The sequence below is a fragment of the Bison bison genome, unplaced genomic scaffold (genome assembly GCF_000754665.1).
Source record: "Bison bison bison isolate TAMUID 2011002044 unplaced genomic scaffold, Bison_UMD1.0 scf7180017864158, whole genome shotgun sequence".
NCBI lineage: Eukaryota > Metazoa > Chordata > Mammalia > Artiodactyla > Bovidae > Bison > Bison bison.
In genome coordinates, this window is record NW_011494730.1 from 674,881 (window position 1) to 696,041 (window position 21,161).

Sequence of the window (21,161 nt, forward strand, 5' to 3'; positions counted from 1 at the left end):
GAGGATCCCTGGGGCCTTCCACTCATCTTGAAAGTGTGAGAATCTCTGGCTTGTCGCCTTGCTAGAGTCTCTCTGCTTCTGACACGGGCTATTTCTCTTCTGGTTCTATTCCTATGCTTCGTGTGGACCCAGTGCTTCCCAGAAATCATTTAGACAGTTACTGTTTTGCCTTGTTTTGAAATACCACCCTGGGTCTCTGGGGTATCAGCAAGGAATTGAATCACCTTCACGTGGCTAAAAATTATGAAATGGATTTTGCAGGAAAGCATCGTTCCAAACCCTCTTGCTAAAGAAGAGCTGAATCTCTTGGCCAGGCTGATAGGAGGCATGGAGATTCAGAAACCCAGTGGCCCTGAGCCAGGATTCCGGTTGAATCTCTTCACCACTGATGAAGAGGAGGAGTATGTTTTCAACCTGTTTCTTTAAAGACCTATGTAAAAATCCTAAGTGTGGTAAGAACCAAAAAATGACCATCAGAAACCAAATAAGTGGTTCTTATCACTTATAAACACAGATGTAAATAAAGTTCAAAAATGAAAGATCAGCAAACTCAACAACCTTAGTTAAAGAAGAACCCACTAGTATTAAATGGCCTGAATCTTTTGGATTTGTTCAAAAAGTAGCTCTAACATTTTATTTAGCTCAGTTCAAGAGAATTGGAAGTCAAGATAATCATATTTTTAAAAAGACTGTTAAGAAACCAGAAGGAGATTGGAGCATGACATCTTCAGGATGAGACAGTCTCCCCCAGAACCAATAGTGGAGGTAATTCACTGAGACTTAGACAGTGCTTTACAGTTTCCAGAGAACGTTTGCATTCATTATCTCATGCGACTGTTCTCACAGCCATGTATTTGGGGTGGGGGTGGGTGCCTTCTCTTTCTCTCTCCTTTGGAGTGGCAGGCCCTGGGGGAAGTGTAGGGACCCCAGGATGGCACGTAACACCTGGGGCCTGACCTCAGGTGCTCCCAGCGCGGCAGGAGCACGAACACACCCCCATGTCCCTCCAGCGCCATGTCACACACGCTCCAGTGAGGACACGGGGACTGACTTGGCCCCAGCAGATTAAAGAGGTTGCCAACTGAGCTGGGTCTCGGAGTTTGCCAAGCAGAGGAAGGGGAAAAGTTATTCTTGGCAGACTTTAGTATGTGCAAAAGCAGAGATATAAAAGGACTTGACTTCCTGGAGCGTAGGGTGTCCTGGCTGGGGAGAGGGCAGAAAGTTGGAGAGAGAGAAAAATAGGTTACCAGATTATCAAGGACCAGTGTGCCACACCGGCAGGGAGAAAAATCCTAACCTTTGACCCGCTTCTCGACCCTCTTGTACAGACAAGCAGCGCTCACCAGGCCAGAACAGTTATCCTACGAAGTTATCAACATCCAAGCTACTCAGGTGCGTGCAGGCGATTATACAAGTCAAATCTTATTCCCCCCCCCACCCCGTTCTTATAATAACAATGAACTTCAAAGGCCCTCCCTCCTCCTCCTGTCTAATCAGCATGTAACATAGTCCCTATCCTGACAAACAGGCAGGAACCGAAGTGCATCCCAGGGGTGGGAAATGCACCACTAGCTGCACAGAGAGGCCCGCGTGCCCACACGTTTCTTCATTCCCTCCCTCCTCTCACTCCTCTCACAGGACCAGCAGACGAACCAGGAGCTGGTGCGGATCATGGGGGAGTTTGAAATCACGGACCAGTCAAGGCAGAGCTCCAGCAAGGGCGACGACTGGCTCGCCATGATGGATGAATTATAGCCGTGCTGACCAGGCGCCCCTACCCCTGGAGAGAGGCCGCTTGATGAGGACCCCGGGGGTGCCCCCCAGGGAACCACACGATGCTGCTAGTTTTCTACTAAGCGAAGCCCTTACCCCCTTGTTCCCATTTCCGTCCTGATAAACTGTGCAGATCTGCCTCGGGGAGCACACTGTTCGGAAGGCAACACACATATCCATATTTTCAGCAAAATATACTCTGGCTTTGAAATTGGACCCTTCCCCATTTCCTTCCTGGTTTTATGGCACTCAGAGCATCTGGAGCCCAGAATCAGCAAGACGGTGCCCCTGTTGCCACCTTCATGACAAGCCTGGCTCAGGGGGGCCTGCCGCTCACAGATGCCCGTGGATCGTCACAAAATTTCAGAGCTTCCGGGACGTCTTCTGCCTTGTGAGTCTGACATAGTGGAAAAGGCAATCGCCTCAAACCGTCGGGGCCCAGTTTATACAGCCTGACACACTGGAAGCTGTCACCTCAGACGCAGAGGAAGCAAGGCCATGACAGGGGACTCCTCCCGCGGGCCCCGCGCAGAGCCTGTGGGTGTCTGTGGTTCTCCACACGTCTCTCCATCCATATGTGGTGTGGGCTTATCCCATATGGAAATGTGTTTGCTCTTTAGCGTGATACGTCCTCCTTACCCCCAGAGTCTTCCTCTGCCACTTAGCGTTCTTGCCTTCTAAAGGTGCCCAGCGTGAGTTGCCATGACAGCCGTCTCCTCTGCTTCACCTTAGCGACCAAGCAGAGCTGTAAGCTGGACGTGCGGGAGGCACGTGGTGTACCGCTTTCCCTTCTGTGCACCAGATGAGTTAGTCAATACTTCCCTTGGCAGGATGCCAAAGTCTAATTTGGATCCATGAGAAATGTCTCAGGCCAGGGCTGCCCTCATTGCTTCAGGAAGGAGGGTCAGCCCTCCACCTCGTGTTCATTCTGGCCGAGTAACTGGCAGCTCGAGGTCAGCCAACATCCAGAGGTCAAGGTCCATTCAGTCTCCTGGAAGCAATATCCAGAACGGCAAAGGGTGGGAGAGGAACTGAGCTGAGCTTGTCACTGCCTGAGATTGAGCCAACCAGGACCACTCGGGACCCCTGCACCCTAGTAAGAGTGGAGGCAAACATATTTCTGGAAAGCAAGGGTCAGGGTACCCATCCTTTAGCTTACCCAAGGCATAGGGTTTGGATTTGTTGTTGCTGTTATTTAGTTGTGTCTGACTCTTTGAGACCCCATGGACGTAGCCTGCCAGGCTCTTCTGTCCATGAGGATTCTCCAGGCAAGAATACTGGAGTGGGCAGCCATGCCCTCCTCTAGAGGATCTTCCCCACAAAGGGATGGAACCCACATCTCCTGACTTAGCAGGCGGGCTCTTTACCACTGAGCCACCTGGGGACCCCAGACTGCTTCTTACAGGCTTACAAAGTACCTTCAGTTTTAGTCTCTTGTAAGCAGACGACAAGTGCAGGGGAAGGCCCTGACCTGGGTCTGGCTGCCACCGCACTGTGACAGACCTGAACGCCACCATCTGCTCCCAGCGTGTCCTGGGGCCTTGGAGATGGGCCGCAGGTGGCCGAGAGGCAGCCTCCTCCCTCCACCTATCCCAGAGCCATGCTGATGATCTCAAACCTCCCTGTTGTCTCAATGAATAAACAAGATACAGATCTCTGGTAAGGCAGCCTGGTGATGAAGCAATCTTTGAGTTTCATGTCTCTAGTCTTACACAGATGTTGAGAAAAACAAGTTTATTTGCATTGTGGCTTAGGGCACCCAGAAAAAGCAGGGGAGTTGGGAAGGGGCAAAGGAAAAAGAAGATAAGGATTATTCTGGCAAGAATCTGGACTGAGTACTGACAAGGCATCATTGTTCATTTAACACCCGGCTTTGGGGTGTGAGGGCTTCCCTGGTGACTGCCATGCAGGAGACCCAGGTTCGATCCTTGGGTTGGGAGGATCCCCTGGAGGAGGGCATGGCAACCCCCTCCAGTATTCTTGCCAGGAGAACTCCATGAAAAGAGGAACCGGGCGGGCTACAGTCCACAGGGTCGTAAAGAGTCAGACATGACTGAGTGACTAACCCTTTCACCTGGGTTCTGAGGCTGTTACACAGCACTGCCCAGTTCGCTCCAAGGGAAGGGGCACCAGGATCCCCATCCCTGCCCCGAATTTGCCATGGCGTCTTGGGCAGTTCCCTCAACAAGCCTCAGTTCCTCCCTTCATCTGTAAGAAACGGAAAGAACTAGTTCACTGACTCAGAGCCAGCTTGCCCCAGCTAAGTTGGTGAGTTTACAGATTCCTAGACGCTGCCTCAGGTGGGATCTGACAGTTGCAATTTTACCCATGCCTCCCCCCATCTCCATGCTTTGGGGGGCTATTTCTATTCTCTTTCAGCAAATCTGTGACTTAGCTCTTCTCAACTCAGTCTTAAAACTGTCCTACTCTTGTTCTTATCATAGTATTGATCATGTAAATTGTGCAAGGCAAAGCTCTAGAAAAGCCTCCTGAACAAAAGTACTTTAATGGCTTCCAGAAGAAAGATGTAATAAAAATTGAGAGTGAAGGGACTTCCATGGTGGTCCAGTGGCTAAGACTCTGCCCTCCCAATGCAGGGGGCCCCGGTTCAATCTATGGTCAGGGAACTAGATCCCACACGCTGCAACGGAAGACCTCACATGCCACGACAAAGGTCGAAGACTGTGTGCCACAACTGAGACCGGGTGCAGCCAAATATTTTAATTATTTATGTATTTATTTATTTTGGCTGCAGCCGGTCTCAGTTGCAGCATGTGAGATCTAGTTCCCCGATCAGGGCTCAAACCCAGGTTCCCTGCATTGGGAGCTCAGAGTCTTAGCCACTGGACTGCCAGGAAATCCCCAAATAAATATTTTTAAAATATTGAGAGTAAAAAAGAGAGAGAAAATAATAAAATATTGAAAGTGGGGCTTTTCTGGCAGTCCAGTGGTTGAGAGTCTACCTTGCAACGCAGGAGACACCAGTTTGGTCCCTGGTCCGGGAAGATACCACATGACACCGAGCACCTAAGCCCATGCACCACAACTGCTGAGCCCTCACCACACAACTACTGAAGTCCGCGTGCTTTAGAGCTGGTGCTCCGCAACAAGAGAAGCCACTGCAATAAGAAGCCTGAGCGCCACAGCCAGAGAAAGCCCACGAGCAGCAAAGACCCAGCATGGCCAAAAATAACTAAATAAAAACTATTTTAAAAATTGAGATTGAAGGGGCAGGAAGAAAGGGAGGAAATGTATTTAGCCCTTAAGTCATGCCATGCAAGATTAACTCACTTTTTTCCTTACATCCAGATCCCGGTAGGCAAGAAACAAATTTTAGCATCGCAATCAGATCCTGAAGATCCCTAAGTCTAAACAGGATCAGATCCCCTCATCCTCTTCCAACAGGTTTGTCACTCTGGTTTACATCCATGGAGACAAATTCAAGTCACAGGAAACTGTAGAAAGACAAATGCAAATTACAGGGGGGAAGTGTATATATTATACTTTTTTTTTTTTTTTACCATAATACCTAATTGTTCAGTCGCTCAGTCATGTCCGACTCTTTGCGATCCCATGGACTGCAGCACGCCAGGCTTCCCTGTCCTTCACCATCTCCCAGAGCTTGCTCAAACTCATGTCCATTGAGTCAGTGATGCCATCCAACCATCTCATCCTCTGTCATCCCTTTCTCCGCCTGCCTTCAATCTTTCCCAGAATCAGGGTCTTTTCCAATGAGTCGACTCTTTGCATCATGTTGCCAAAGTATTAGAGATTCAGCTTCAGCATCAGTTCTGAATATTTAGGACGGATTTCCTTTAGGATTGACTAGTTTGATCTCCTTGAAGTCCAAGGGACTCTCAAGAGTCTTCTCCAATACCTCTGCTCAAAAGCATCAATCCTTCTGCGCTCAGCCTTCTTTATGGTCCAACTCTCATGTCCACACATGACTACTGGAAAAACCATGGCTTTGACTATACAGACCTTTGTCAGCAAAGTAATGTCTCTGCTTTTTAATATGCTATCTAGGTTTGTCATAGCTTTTCTTGCAAGGAGCAACTGTCGTTTAATTTCATGACTGCAGTCACCATCTGCAGTGATTTGGGAGCCCAAGAAAATAAGGTCTGTCATTGTTTCCATTGTATCCCCATCTATTTGCCATAAGGTGATGGGACCAGATGCCATGATCTTAGTTTTTTGAATGTTGAGTTTTAAGCCAACTTTTTCACTCTCCTCTTTCATCTTCATCAAGAGGCTCTTTAGTTCCTGTTCGCTTTTTGACATAAGAGTGGTGTCATCTGTGTATCTGAGGTTATTGATATTTCTCCTGGCAATCTTGATTCCAGCTTGTGCTTCATCTAGCCCAACATTTCGCATGATGTACTCTGAATATAAGTTAAATAAGCAGGGTGACAATATACAGCCTTGACACACTCCTTTCCCAATTTTGAACCAGTCCTTTGTTCCACGTCCAGTTCTAACTGTTGCTTCTTGACCTGCATACAGGTTTCTCAGGAGGCAGAGAGGGTGGTCTGCTATTCCCATCTCTTAATAAAGAATTTTCCACAGTTTTTTGTGATCTATTTCATTAGCATGGTCAATGAAGCAGAAGTAGATGTTTTTCTGGAATTCTTTTTTGATGGTCCAGCAGATGTTCGGAATTTTATCTCTGGTTCCTCTGCCTTTTCTAAATCCAGCTTGAACATCTGGAAGTTCTGGGTTCATGTACTAATACCTAATTATAAAGACCCAAATTAAAATCCAAAAATCAATACACCATTTACCTACCCCTTCCTCCCTTTAGGTGGCGCAAGTGGTAAAGAACACACCTACCAATGCAGGAGACATAAGAAACACAGGTTCGATCCCTGCGTGGGGAAGATCCCCTGGAGGAGGAAATGGCAACCCACTCCAGTATTCTTGCCTGGAGAACCGCATGGACAGAGGAGCCTGGCGGGCTACAGTCCATAGTGTCACCCAGAGTCAGACACGACTGAGGCATCTTAGCGCATGCACATGCTCCTTCCCTTAAATCAAGCCTGGAAAACTCCTCTTCAGCTGCCAAATTCCTGGACAGCTGGCAGCAGAGGGAGTGGAAAGAACTGTTTCCAAGGGACTGGGCTGGAGACCCCTCTTCTCAGTTGAATCTTCCCTACCCAGCTTCAGGATTCAATGCAAAGTAAGTTCTCATGTCATAGCCCACCTCTTTTCAAATGAGAATGTCAAGATGCATTCCAAGAGCCAATGGAAATCATTCTGGATTCTTTGGTCACCCTGACACCTCCACCACCACCCCACATACACACACGGGACATGCTTTTTGTTTCTGGCCAGTGGTTCCTCTGCTGATGAAAATAACAGTATCGTCTCTGCTAGTTCCCAAAACCACAGGAAACCCGTCACGTGAGGCCTAGCGAGGTGTGGCCTTTTTTTCTCATTATGAAGGTAAAGGACCTGCCAGGGTGTGTCATTAACCCTAGTCCCATATTCTGGGAGAAAAATAAGAGGAAAACTGAAAAAGTGACTTTTTGAAAATCACAGAGACCGCTGAAATTACAATAAAGGAAGTTGTTTAAATTCACATCTCTTACAAAATTCTTCAAAAGTCACTGTCTATAAACTTCATAAATTGTTTTCTCTTTATTTTTGGATTACTTAAAACGTAAAATTTTAAAACATGAAGGATAAAATAAGTATTATAAACAAAGCTTTATAGACCTGGGGGCAGACCCAGACTCCTAAATCCTACACGTGCACATTGGCTTCAGATCCCTCCACCCTCCTCTTTGTAAAATTCCCCAACTTCCTTTTGTTTCTTTTTTTTTTTTAATTGGAAGCTAATTACTTTATAATATTGTGGTGGGTTTTGCCATACATTGACATGAATTAGGCATGGGTGTACATGTGTCCCCCATCCTGAACCCCCCTCCCACCTCCCTCCCCACCCCATCCCTCTGAGTCATCCCAGTGCACCAGCCCTGAGCGCCCTGTCTCATGCATCAAACCTGGACTGGCGATCTGTTTCACATATGATAATATACATGTTCAATGCTATTCTCTCAAATCATCACACCCTTGCCTTCTCCTTTTTTCATGTATTTAAGGGGAAGGACAAGGATGCTCTCAGTTCAGGTTTTCTGGATATCCAGAAGGCCTCCCAGCTTCAGTTACAACTGAGAAGATAATAACCTGTGTGGGATGCCCTCCCTCACCTCTCCCCTCTAGCTCAGCACATCATTTACCTTCCTTACCCCTACTCAGCCCCCTTTCCGCACCTCAGAACTTCACCAAAAGCCGAAAGGCCGCCAAGGAGCCCGTGGGTCCCACGAAATCCCACACAGCATGGCCTCGGCTCCTCCAGGACCTCCTCCTGCCACCAGCTCTCCAGCCTTCCCGTTTCATCACCTTGCTCTCTCCCACTCCCATAGCTTCTGTCACAACACAGTCCCTTTCCAGTCTCCAGCCCCAGCTTTGCTGGATTCAGCTGTCTTCTCTGCTCCCCATTCTCCTGGGCCTGGTTCAAGACCCTTTTCTCCTTTTCTTACTATGTCCTTGTACTCAAATACTACTGATTTCTGACCACACTTCCCCTCTCTTCCTCCGTGGCTTCTTTTTTTTTTTTCCTTGGCTATGTTAGGTCTTAGTTATGGCACACAGGATCTTCAGCTTTAGTTGTGACACGCAGGATATTTTGGCTTCGGCATGTGGGATCTAGTTCCCTGACCAGGGATCGAACCCAGGCCCCCTGCACTGGAAGCACGGAGTCTTATTGGCCACTGGACCACCAGGGAAGTGCCCCCTCGGTGGCTTCTGATTGAAGATTGCCCTCTGATACAGATGTTGATGTAGCCATTTTTCAAAGTCTGTGAGAATGGCTGGGGCGATTGCAGGAGGATCCTTGATCACCCCTGGTTTCCCCCAACCCACCCTGTCATCACACTTACTTCAGCGGTCATCTCACGGCCCCATTTCTCATCCTCACCCTATCCTTTGTTCTCACCACCTCCATCCCTGTGCTGACCACATATTTATGTGCCCTGCAGTGCTTAGTCTGCATTCTTCTGCAAACTATTTTGCATTCCTTTTTTCAGAGAGGCCATTACTTTGATCCAGTACTATTAACTCACAAATTTCCATATTCCCCTCTCTGGGCTGCAGGTTCACTTTTCCTGAGACATTCCGTCACCTCACACTTAGTGTCTAACATTGATATCATTTTTATTTATTCAGGACATTCACTTTACTTTCAAAAGGCATGAAAAATCTTCTTAAATTTCATATAGAATAAGACAGTTCTCCATGGAAAAGCACCAGAAGCAATGGATAGAAGTTACCCAAAGCTTCCTAACAATGGAGTAGAACAGCCGGCACAGGAGTCAGTTGCTGGTCACTGGAATATCCAGCAGTGACTAGGGGGTCACGGGAGTGAGGGAGGCTGCAGAGGGGAATTGGACCCTGGGTGGGAATTTGGAGCAGGTGACCTGGGAATCACCCAAACTCTCAGGATTCTGTATCTTCTGACTGTTGGATACAGAACCACAATAAAATCATGTACAGGGAACAGGGAAATTCAAGGCTCCTGTGACAGTGAAGTTGTTCAGTCGTGTCCAACTCTTTGGGACCCCATGGACTGTAGCCTACCAGGTTCCTTCATCCATGGGATTTTCCAGGCAAGAATACTAGAGTGGGTTGCCATTTCCTTCTCCAGGAGATCTTCCCAACCCAGGGATTGAACCTGGATCTCCCACATTATAGGCAGACGTTTTACCATCTGAGCCACCAGGGACGTTCTCAAGGATCCTGAAATGAATTCAATTCAAGTGGGCTTTAGTCTGGGTTTGAAACTGAACAACAACAACAACAAAAAAATGGAACTAATTCTCCACTGAGGTGAAGGAATTTACTGAAAGGGCTTCAGGCAAATGACAGTTGTCAGGAAGAGTGAAGGATCATGCAAAATGGCCAGGAACCAGGGACGGGGAGGCGGCATGGAGAGCACGCCAGCAGCAGCACCCGCAGGGATGAGGCGCTGGATGACGCAGACACCAAGATGAAGCCTCAACCGTTCCTGCTGGTCTGTGTCCCTTGCTCCAGATTTGGAATCTGATAATGCCTGAGTTTAGGTCACCAGCCTGTGCCATAGCTGACAAGGATCAGAGACAATATCTGCCCTTTAAACCATATAGAGTGGGAACAGAAACTCACCTCTTACTGAAATTCACAGAATGGCAGATCTCCCCAAAGGTGGGGAAAGGGGTTCAGTGGGCTGTGTAGCCAAAAAATGAGATACCCTCTAAGGCGTGAACCCCCTCCCAACCCTACCACTCTTATTCCTGTCAATGGACCATCAGCGTTAAAATTTAAATCATCGATTTCCCCTCCTGCTAACCACATTCCAGATTTAATCAGTCCCCAAGGATTCTGATTCACTCTCTTCAGGGTCTTTAACACTCATCCCTTCTTTCCATCCCACTGCCACCAGTTCACTTAGCTCCCATCATCTCACCACATTCATAAAACCATTGTTCCTCCTGAAACTGCAGTTTGTGGGGTGAAGCATCTCAGCCTCCTAGGGCCTTCTCCCTGTCTCCACACCCAAGAGATGAGTAGGAGAGGTGAGATCTACATAAATAGCTATGGTGAATCTGCATACACCGAGCAAACATGTATCAAGCAGTATGCTATCAGCCTCACTCCCAGTTGGCATTGTCAGACTTCAGGAAGGTACAGCCAGCCTTTGAAGGAGGGATTGGACTTAACATCTATAGATAAAAAGAGAGGATCCCAGGCAGTTGAGCACGATAGCAAAGGCAGAGACAAGAGTTCAGGGCTTGCCTGGGAGTCATGAGTCTGACTTTAGGAGGGCATTGGGTCTCAACGTTAGTGTGCACTGTTAGATGTGCATATTCCTGGGCTCTGCTCCTGATTCTGTAGGTGTGGGGTTGGGTTTAATAAGCATTCCAGATAACATTAAGGCAACTGGTTCCCTGGGACTTCCCTGGTGGTCCAGCGGCTAAGACCCCGCACTCCCAATACAGGGGCCCTGGGTTCCATCTCTGGTCAGGAACTAGATCCCATATGCCACAACTAAGACCTGGCACAGTCAAATAAATAATTTTTTTTTAATGAAAGGAGATAAGAGGTTCCGTTCCCTTATGTACATGGAGATCATTAGTAACCTTTTCAAGAGAAGTTAATGTGAGTAAAACTAAAAATACTCTTGAGAAGAAGCCAGATTACAGTGAGCTGAGTGAGTAGGTGAAAGCCCTCCGGATAGAGCAGCTGTTCTCAAATTTTCAGTCTCAAAACCCTTTTGTGCTCTTTAAAAATTACTGAAAACTAAAGTATTTATGTGGGATATATATATAGTAATCACATATATATGAAATTGAGATAATATATTAATATTAATTCCCTTTTAAATAACCATAACAGACCCATTATCATATTTTTATTTTAAAATAACTATGCTGCTAAGTCGCTTCAGTCGTGTCCGACTCTGTGCGACCCCAGAGACGGCAGCCCACCAGGCTCCCCTGTTCATGGGATTCTCCAGGCAAGAACACTGGAGTGGGTTGCCATTTCCTTCTCCAATGCATGAAAGTGAAAAGTGAAAGTCAAGTCGCTCAGTCGCTTCCGACTCCTAGCAACTCCATAGACTGTAGCCCACCAGGCTCCTCCGTCCATGGGATTTTCCAGGCAAGAGCACTGGAGTGGGGTGCCATTGCCTTTTATATTTTTAAATTTGGTGAGAAGAGTGACACTGCCTTATATTTTTGCAAATCTGTTTAATGTCTGTCCTACTAGAAGACAGGTTCTCATATCTGCTTCTGCGTTCAGCCCATTGTGCTATGTTGTTTTGACTGAAGTACAAGAAGAAGTGGAAAAGGCAATGGCACTGCCCTGCAATATTCTTGCCTGAGAAGTAGCACGGACAGTGCAGCCTGGCGGGCGACAGCCTATGGGGTTGCAAGAGTCCGAAACGACTTAGCAACTAAACCACCACCACCACCACAAGAAGAAAATCCAGTCTCACGTAGAAATGGGGTTGCAAAAAAAACTCCCAATTGGAGAATCACTGATATAGAGGCCTCTCCTGAGAAGTTCAACTGTGGAAGGTAGGAAAACAGAGTAGCTGCCAGGGAGGAGAAAGACATTTTCTATTTTTAGGATAAGAAGAGACCAGCTGTGATGAAGGAGGAAAAAGGGATGGTTTCTGAGAGAGGTTGAAACCAGTAAATGAGAGGGTAAAGGAATGACCTAAGCCTAACTCATGGGACTTCTCCAGTGTGCCAGGTGCTGTCACACATTAATGAAGGTCACTCAAACCTTGAAGGGGCGTGGCTCAGATGGTAAAGAGGTGAAAGTCAAAGTCGCTCAGTCGTGTCCGACTCTTTGATACCCCACGGGCTGTAGCCGGCCACTCTCCTCTGTCCGTGGGATTCTCCAAGCAGGAATACTGGAGTGAGTTGCCAGAAGGGGATCTTCCCAACCCAGGGTTCGAACCCGGATCTCCTCCATTGCAGGATGGACTCTTTACCGACTGAGCCGCCAGGGAAGCTATTATTTCATTTGCTGGATGAAAGAATGACTCCAAAGGAGAAGATAATCCAGTGACGTCTGTCGGGCAGCAGGAGGGCGAGTCTCGAGTCCGCGAGGCATTCTGGGGATTGTAGTTCCGGGCTCGCCGCGGAGGACTCCGGCTCTGCGCTCGGCCGCGCTCTCGTGCTCCGGAAGGACAGAGCGGCCCCGCGGTTGCCATAGCGTCTTAATCCCGCAGCGAGAGGGAGGCAGCCCTGCTAGGCGCCGGCTAGTTTCGGCGGCGACGCGCAGCGGCACAGCGGAAGGAACCCGCGCGGCGGGCCTGGGGAGCCAGGGGCGGAGCGCGAGCGAGCCTGGAACCACGGAGGCGGCGGGAGCGGGGCCAGCGTCTTCCTCCCGGTTGCTGAGCTTAGCTGCTCTTCCCAAGCCCACTCCCACGCTCTGTGAGTAAAGGGTCGTCACCATCCCCACTCTAGGGACTAACAGGCTTGAAGAAGCCAAGTGGCTTTCTCGAGGTCGACCCTCCTAGGAAGTGCCCGAGCCCCGTCCTCGGGCCCAGACCTGCCTCTTTGCAGTCACTGTGCTCCCCGAAACCCTCGTTTGAGCGGATACGCCTGGTGAAACCTGGGTGGGGTCGTTAAGAGTCTTCCGGCCCAACTCCTAGCACCTTGTCAGTGGAGTGGGTAGCTAGCTTGCCACACTTCATGCCACCCTGCACAGCCCTGTCGGGATCCTGAGTGAAGTCTTAAGGAAAGAAATTCAAACACCTGGCACTCAAGGTCTGAAAATGGGGGATGGATAAGACAGTTACATTAATACAGCATCCGAGCGTGTCGAAAGCAAAGTAAGATACACTCAGTGTGTTGAGAACCTGTTAACCTCACCTGTCGGTTTAATAGACGGGGAAACAGGTTCAGAGACATTAAGTAAGTGGCCAGAGTGTGGGTGGAGTGGGGATTCCAACCTCCACGTTTCTCTACCTTCAATACCTATGTGCCATATACGCTACCGTTTCCTTTTTTTTTTAACAGTTGTCTAAATTCCTGGTTACATGGCAGCAGCATCGTGTGGACCAGTCATTCTCAGTGGGCCCTAAACCAGCAATATCAGCATCAGCTGAGAATATGTTAGAAATGCACATTCTTGGGCTCAACCTCAAACGGACTGAGTTAGAAAGGGTGGGGGGGGAATCCTTTAACCCCTCCTGCAGGTGATTCTGAGGCACACTAATGTCTGCGAAGTGGTGAAGCGATTCATCTAGGGGTCATGTTAAAATGCAGCTTCTTTCAGTAGATCTGGGGAAAGCCTGGAGATTGTGCATTCCGAAACAATACCTGGGTGATGCTGAAACTGCTGGTCCACAGACCATACTTTGAGCAGCAAGGGTATAAACTACACTTTAGAGGAGTGGTTCTCAGACTCCTTGTCTCTGCGTTTAGATGCACATTAGAATTACCTGGGGAGCTTTTACAAAATAGGGTACCTGGGCCCCGCCCCTGACCAAATGAATCAGAACCTCTGGGGTGTGGTGACCAGAAACTCACTGGGTGATTCTCATAATGAGGGTTCAGAACCCTGGGTGTGGGAATTGGAGCTGGGCAGCCATGGATTTGAATCCCAGCACCTTGGGCCAGTTACTTAACATCTCCTGGCCCAATTTTCCTTGTTTATAAAGTGAGTGTAAGTGATCCTTGGTTTGCAAGGTGTTGTGAGGATTCTATAAGGTGTGTCCATGAAAGCACCTAAGGGCGCTCCGTAGGCATAAAAATTGAGGAGGTGGGCATACTTGGGGAAGTCTGGGCTGGGGATTTTGTGCTAAAAGCTGACATTGGTGAGTTAGCACCCATACTCCCTAGCCTGCTTCAGCTCCCCTGTGTGTGCCCCTCCCAGAGCAAGCGTGGAAGAATGGAGGTGAGCCACTCAGTGAAGGAGCGGACCATCTCCGAGAACAGCCTGATCATCCTGCTGCAGGGCCTCCAGGGCCAAGTCACCACCGTGGACCTGCGGGATGAGAGCGTGGCCCGCGGACGCATAGACAACGTTGATGCTTTCATGAACATCCGCCTGGCCCAGGTCACCTACACAGACCGTTGGGGGCATCAGGTGGAGCTGGACGACCTCTTTGTGACAGGCCGGAACGTCCGTTACGTCCACATCCCCGACAACGTGAACATCACTGCGACCATTGAGCAGCAGCTGCAGGTCATCCATCGGGTGCGTTACTTTGGCAGCAAGGGGCAAGGCCGGCAGGAATTTCCCTCCAAAAACTCTTAAGTAAGCCTGTCCCGGTCCCCACTCAGGTTCCTGCAGACTTCTTCTGAGCCAAAGCCTGCTCTCCCTGCCTACCCAGAACCTGGGAGGGGAGCAGGACCAGCCCAGAAGCTGGTGTCTGACAGACGTCACCTGTCACAGCTGCCTTTCTCAGGGTCTCACCTCTCAGACTCACCCTGGGACCCGGAATTTTAGTTATCTGACTGTGGCCTTGGGGTAGATGACAACCCTCCCTTTGGATCATTATTTATCTGAATCTCTACTGATTTAGGGATTGTGTCAGTTTTCAGCCCTCTTGCATTGAGGATTATTAAATACTCTGGGCCTGAGGGGCCCCATTTCTCTTGTAATTGTGTTTGTTTTCTCATGAAACAAAAGGAGGATGCAGAGAAGTCTGTGCCTCGTGCTTTCTGCTGTGTGCCGGGCTCCCTGTTGGTCTTGGTGTCATAGGGTGCTGGGTTGCCAGCGTGGCTGCACATTGGAGTCACCTGGCCCACCCTCACCTATTTGGCTTTAATTGGTATGAGTTGTGGCCTAAGCAGTGGGATTTTTTTTTTTTTTTTAAGTTTCCCAGTGATACTAAATATGCAGCAAAGTTTGAGGATGTAGGAAAGGCCTTCAGTCTGGTCGGGGAAAGCGACTCTTCTGTTGAGATTTCCTGGTGGAGAGCTTGTTCATCTCTTTCCTGGGGGAGAGCCTGGAGTAATCCCGGACCCTCCCCTCAAGTGTAGGAGCTTATCCAGCAGCAGGAAATCAGGCTCTGATTCTGATATTAGACCCTCAGGGAAGAAGGGGGTCTCGGGATGAGAACCCCAGCCTTGGCAGCCCTGCCACAGGCCAACTACCATCTCGTGAAAACGACTCTGTCCCTTGGAATCAGAGAGTTTGTCTTCATCAAACAAACATCCACAGAGCAGCTGCCGTGTGTCAGGCCTCCTGCTGAGCACACATTGTCCAATAAGCTTTGGTCCCTTCTGGAGAGGGACTTAGAATCTCGGGCCGGAGGTAGACATTTCCCGAGGGAGACGCAGAGCGGTGTTGGTTGGGCGCAGGCAGCCCACAGTCACCGCATGTACATTCTAATCCAGTCTGTTTAAGTGTTGTCCCTGGACCATCTCAGCAGAACCAGCTGGAATGTCTAGAAGAACCACCTTCCTGGATCCCCGGATTGAAAACAGAATCTGGAGCCTGAAAATTTGCTTTATTAACACCCACCCACCCCCCCATCCACCAGGAGTCCTTTGCCTGTTGTATTTCTTCTATTGCCCAGAGGCCTCAGAGGCCACAGGGGAGAACAGTGGATCTGAGCAGGGAGAACACCACTGCTCTGAGTTGCCAGGCCTCTGCTAGCTAGAGTTAAGGAGAGCAACACGAGAAGACTGCGGGTAAGAGAAGCCAGAGGGCAGGTGCAGAAGGGAGTCGTCACTGTGGAAATGTCTGTGTTCTCACAGCCGCGGGGAGACCGCCTCCTCCGGTGTGATGAGCTGGTGGGGAGTCTCCCCACACTGCCGCCGTCACAGACATTCCCCACGTGTCTGCAGATGCTGCCACACTGGAAGAGGGCCCGGGCTGGGAGTTCAGCCTAAAGGTGGAGGAGAGGTGGCTTCAAATGGTGTGCGGGGTGGGGTGGGGGCGTCTGAAGGGAGGAGGGGCGACTTCCACATCCTCCAAAGAGCAAGGGAAAGCCTAGCATGGATAGCTGAGAAGGGCGGCTCTGGGCCCATTCTCTAAGTTCGGTAAGCGTTCCCACAGATCCCAATGGGCCTCTGTGCTTCCAAAGACAGGTGGGAGGCAGGATACCAAGACCTTCTGAGACACACTAATGCCAAGTCCCTGGGCTAGAGCACAGCTCTACCAAGGTTATGGGTCTTGGCATCTGGTCCTGGACTGCTGGGAAATTGACCAGGGCCCAGGTAGGGATTGGGGGGAGCTCAGTGCCACCAAGCTATGGCAAGCCATGGGTCATTCATTCCACAAGTAATATGAGCCACAGTGCCAGCTACTGAGGGAACAACAAGAGAGACAGGGGTCCTGCTCTCATGGAGCTGATGTTCTGGAGGGGGAGATGAACAGAGAAAAATATACAGGAAGGAAGTAAACAGGAAGGAAATAAACAGGGCACATGGAGAGAAAATAGGTTTTATTTCCAAAAGTGTAGTCTGAAGAAGTTAAATTTAAACTGAGAAGGCACCTACCATTTAAAGAGCCAAGGGAAGACAGAGGAAATCGCCAGTGCAAAGGTCCTGAGGTGGAAAGCTTGAGGGTTGGGGGCAAAAACCAAATACCACTATGACTGTTGGTGGAGGAGAAGCAGACAGGTGAGACAGGAGAAATGGGAAAGAGGTGAGGCAAATGATACAGGGCCTTGTGGGTCAGGAGTATAGCTCGTTCCAATCTCAAGTGTGTAAGAAACATAACTTGAATTTTCTCTAACTCAACTGAATTCATATTTTGCTTTACTCAGCCAGAGTGGCAGAAACTTAATTGCAGTCAATTCAGGGTTCCCCATCACTTTCTTTGGAATCAGTTGAATTCCAGGGCATTTCCTTTCAAGATGCCAAAGCACGGGAAGGGCAGTCCCACTGGCGTTCCCCGAGATGTCCTGGTTTTGTCCTGGTCTTCTGTCTTCAGCCCACTCAGGATGCTGCCAAGGTGCTCCTTCCTCACCTCCCGTCCGATCGTAACCCGTCCCCCTCTTGGTGTTCAGACTCTCACTCTTACTTTCTAAGGCCAGTCAGGCCCAGCAAGTTCCTAGGGTCTTGGGTGAGTTGGGCCCCATTTGCCGCGTGCAGCGCAGAGGGTTCTGTTACTTCTTGGTGCTCCACCAGGAAAAGGAGCACACGTCTTCCTGCTTCCCGGGCCCTGAGACCCAGCGGATGCCCTCTGGCTCAGAGGCTGAGCTGCTCTATTCTCAGGGACCACCCCCTCAAGCCTCAGTCTCCCAGATCCCCCTCCTTACAGTTTTCTAAATTTAGATCTGCACAGATATTCTTTCCATCCCTCCCTGAAGGCGAGCAAGGCTCTTAGAATTCAGAAGCTAAAAATGAACTCTGCATTCTGACTTGTCATTTGTTTCCTGGTGTAATGAATGCATAGTAACCTAACTGTATAAGGGAAGAGCCAAGGGACACCAAGGAAGAGAGGAAAAATGTATTTCAAAATGTCATTGTCCCATTGAGGTTTGGGTTTTGTGGTCATCACTGCGGCCTTTGTTCAAGCCGGCACATGACTGAGCACTCAGGAATTCTGAGTGAGAGGGCATATCCAGGCCATAGAGAGAAGAGAACAGGAGGCTCACTCACCTGGGGAAGGGGACTACCAGGGATCTGAGGAGAACTGGGTGGGCTGTGGCTTGACATTCAGTTCCCTAGGGTGGTGCGGCCTCTCCAGCTCTCAGCTGGATGGGACCCACAGAAGAACATCCAGTTCAGTGAGTTCCAGTCTGGAATGCCTAGCTGAAGGGTCCCTGAGGGCAGCAGGAGTCCCTTGAGCTCTTATCAGTGTTCTAGAAGGACCAGAGGAACAGCACATAGTCTATGAACGTTAACCAAGCTGACTTGATCTCTGCTTCAGGCTGGAATTCTACCAACAGCGTGATGGACCACTGGCTTCCTCTTCCTGATCACAAGCTCTCATAGCTGTAATATGAAGCTGTAATGAATAAAAAGGAAGAAATGACTTGATGGCAGGTTGTACAAAATCTTACCAGATACGAGGCTCATGTGGATGGAAAATACTAAAAGAGGCTTTCAAGGTGACACTGTTGGGAAGCCCTGATCCAGTCCAATTCTGTCATTTTTCAGTCGAGGAAGCTGAGATCCTCTTTCTTTAGGGAGAAGGTGGAGGGGTCTCCCTGTGCCCCGTAATTAAGATAATGGCAGAATGCCAAGATGGTCACCACAAATAGCTACTGCTTATTGAATCTCACTGTGCACCAGGCCCTGTGCCAGGGGCTCCACGTGCTCCAGGAGGCAGAGCTGTGGTCCTTTTGGTCCCACTGGATCTCCAGCATCCAACTCAGTGCTCTGCACACAGCTGGCACTCCATAAATCTTTGTGAAATGAAAGAATCATCTCATTTCATCATTACAACAGCCCTAGAGGTATGTATTAGTAGCCCCATTTTAGAGATAAGCAAACAAACCCAGAGAGGTTACCTGACTTGCTCAAGGTCACAGAGCCAGTGAATAACAGGGTGGGGATTTGAACTCAGGTCTGTATGCCTGAAACTCCATGATCTTTACTACTACACTGCACTGTTCTGCCTTCCAGCATTCCTGATACTGGTAACCAGGAAAGATAAGCAATGCCTTGATGATTCAGTGGGTAAAAGAATCGGCCTGCAATGCAGGATACACAGGAGGTTCAGGTTTGATCCCTGGGTCAGGAAGATCCCTTGTGCCTGGAAAAGTCCATGGATGGAGGAACCTGACAGGGTACAGTTCAAACAGTCGCAAAGTCGGACACAATGGAGTAACCAAGCACGCTGCTAACAGTGATGGTACCCAGCCACCAGGTATGGGCCAGCACTCAAACTTGCACACCTTTGTTCTAGGGGCTTGGCCACAGAGAACCCAGAAGTCAGCCAGTAGGAAAGGTGTGCTGGGTTTCAGAAGCTTGAGGAAGCTCCCTAGGGTTGAAGGTCTCCTCCTCTCCCTCTGTAATAGGCAGATCTGCCTGTACATCGTCAAGCAACCATCTCATGCTGTTGTGACAGGTGTCACTTTGTTATGGCAGCGTCATCTGCCAAGATGCCCAGAGTTGGAGAGCCAGCAGGAGCGTGTGTCACAGTATGTGTGTGTCTGATGCAGTGGTCTCCTCGTGTTGCTGTCCTGATGACAGTTTTTCATTTCCTCTGGCTGGCACCTTTCCTTTCTATTCATTACCTCTCCTGCTCCCCTCTTTCTCTTCCTCCTCCTCCTCCTCTTCGTTAAAATCCTATATTTTGAATCAGCTGAGAGCCTCCTGAGGCTGGGGATGGTGGTGTCAGCTCTAAGTGATTCATCTAGCTGATAATTAGAGCTCTGGAAAACCCAACACTCATTCCTGTCAGAGCTTCCGGAATCTCTAGGCTTTTCCCTTTGTCAGAGAGAGGAGCTTGGGAGGGGGCGGGCCCAGCGTTTTTGTGCCTGCTTTCAGTCCTCCACTGTACTGAGAGGAGTATGGGCGCTCTTAGTTCACCAGGTCCCATGAGAAGCTGTTTCCACACTCACTGGATCCTCACAGTGAGCCCACAAAGTATTATTCCTATGTTGACAGATGGGAATGATTAGGGAACTTGCACAGTCACTGAACTTGTAAGAGACACAGCAAGGACTCAAATCCAACCTTTTTGGAACCTGCCAGACTTGGTTCAAATCACAGCTCTGCCATTATTAGCTATGTGTCTTTGGTTACTTTCCCTCTCAGAGTTCTAGCTGCTTCATCTGCAAACAGACTCCTTAACGCTGATGTCTCTAAAGCGCTTAACACAGTGTCTGACATACTACTGCTGTTTCGATTACTACTGTTACTCAGCCCTTTCAGCTCAGTGTGCACTAGGCATTTAGAGACAAAGACAAGGACACAGGAGGAGGCAGCCAAACTCACTCACATCAACTCTCATGTCCTGGCAGTCACTGCCTGTGTGGAGATGACAAATGCGTGCATACACGTAAGTGCTCGGCCACACACCCTAGGAAAATCCAGAGCTGTGCACACAGGCTTGGACACGTGTGCCCACATGGATACAGAATAACACAGCTGGAAAGAGACTCAGGAGTTAAGACAGTCATATGCAGCTGGCATACTGGCTCACACCTCGGAGACAAAGGAGTGGGTCCATGATCGCGGGTACTGCCACCACGGCGCCCTTCTAGCTGCTTCTGCATGCCAGCGGAGGGAAGCCAGGCTCTCAGAGGGCCCCAGTGAGTCATCAGCCTGATGCAATCCCTTTAAAGGGCTCATCTGCTGGTGCAAGAAGCTGATTCATGGAGGGCGTGGTTGCTGGAGAAGGAGGAGAAAGGGACCGAAACTGCAGCAGGAGGGGCTGAGGTTGGGTGGCTGGAATAGCTAACAGGAACTCTTCACTGTTAACCTGACTGGTCGAGACTCTAAGGATCTTCAGATTGAAGCGGGATTTTTACAAAAGCGAGGGGCCCAGAGGGAAATGAATTGTAAGGGCTACGGCAGGAATTCCTGTCATTGATGAGCCCCACGCCAGCGCTCGCCGCACAAAGCTCCAGGAAGCGAGAAATGGGGGTCAAGAAAGAGCCAGTTCTCTGACAAAGATACTACAACCGGCCGATCTTTCAGCTGCTGGAGAAGTCTCCAGACCCGGGAGGGCGAGTGTAGGGCACGCGAGGCTCAGTGGAGTAGCGGCGGGGGCGGTGCCTCCGGCCCAACCTCACGGCAGATTCAGATAAGCGGTAAGTACCGCCCCTTAGAGTCTTTGTCTCCAATCGTTTCCCAGATTTCAGCCCGAGCCCCACCCTAAACCAATCCTCAATCAGATTCTGGTCTGTTACCTGAAGGCTTCCGCCCTTCGTCAAGATGGCGTCCAATCCCGGAGCCGTGGGCTGTAGATATGGGCAAGGGGCG

The 21,161-nt window shown here is 49.4% G+C and overlaps 3 protein-coding genes across 6 annotated transcripts in view; all 3 read left to right on the plus strand.

The window, feature by feature from the left end:
• Positions 1-3,673, plus strand: part of OSCP1 (organic solute carrier partner 1) — a 30,916-nt gene extending 27,243 nt beyond the window's left edge. The window contains exons 7-9 of one of the 3 annotated variants that reach the window (XM_010841157.1): positions 262-401; positions 1,329-1,392; positions 1,639-3,673. In XM_010841157.1, coding sequence (XP_010839459.1) covers positions 262-401; positions 1,329-1,392; positions 1,639-1,755 — 321 coding nt within the window. In that variant the 3' untranslated portion in view covers positions 1,756-3,673. The remainder of the gene's footprint in view (positions 1-261; positions 402-1,328; positions 1,393-1,638) is intronic. The other 2 variants (XM_010841156.1, XM_010841158.1) reach the window with 2 other exon arrangements.
• An 8,791-nt stretch (positions 3,674-12,464) lies between these two features.
• On the plus strand, positions 12,465-14,930 carry LSM10 (LSM10, U7 small nuclear RNA associated). Its single transcript, XM_010841159.1, has 2 exons — positions 12,465-12,755; positions 14,203-14,930. Exon 2 carries the CDS (start codon positions 14,218-14,220, stop codon positions 14,584-14,586), a length of 369 nt encoding a protein of 122 aa, XP_010839461.1. The 5' UTR covers positions 12,465-12,755; positions 14,203-14,217; the 3' UTR covers positions 14,587-14,930.
• Positions 14,931-20,565: 5,635 nt separating this feature from the next.
• The window catches only part of STK40 (serine/threonine kinase 40), a 38,735-nt gene continuing 38,139 nt past the window's right edge, over positions 20,566-21,161 (plus strand). For both annotated transcript variants that reach the window (XM_010841161.1, XM_010841162.1), the window contains exon 1: positions 20,566-20,989. The gene's annotated coding sequence lies outside the window, so the exon portion shown is untranslated. The remainder of the gene's footprint in view (positions 20,990-21,161) is intronic.

Bases quoted from the DNA above. Each gene is read 5' to 3' on its own strand.
- LSM10 (XM_010841159.1), top strand. From the start codon at position 14,218: ATGGAGGTGAGCCACTCAGTGAAGGAGCGGACCATCTCCGAGAACAGC.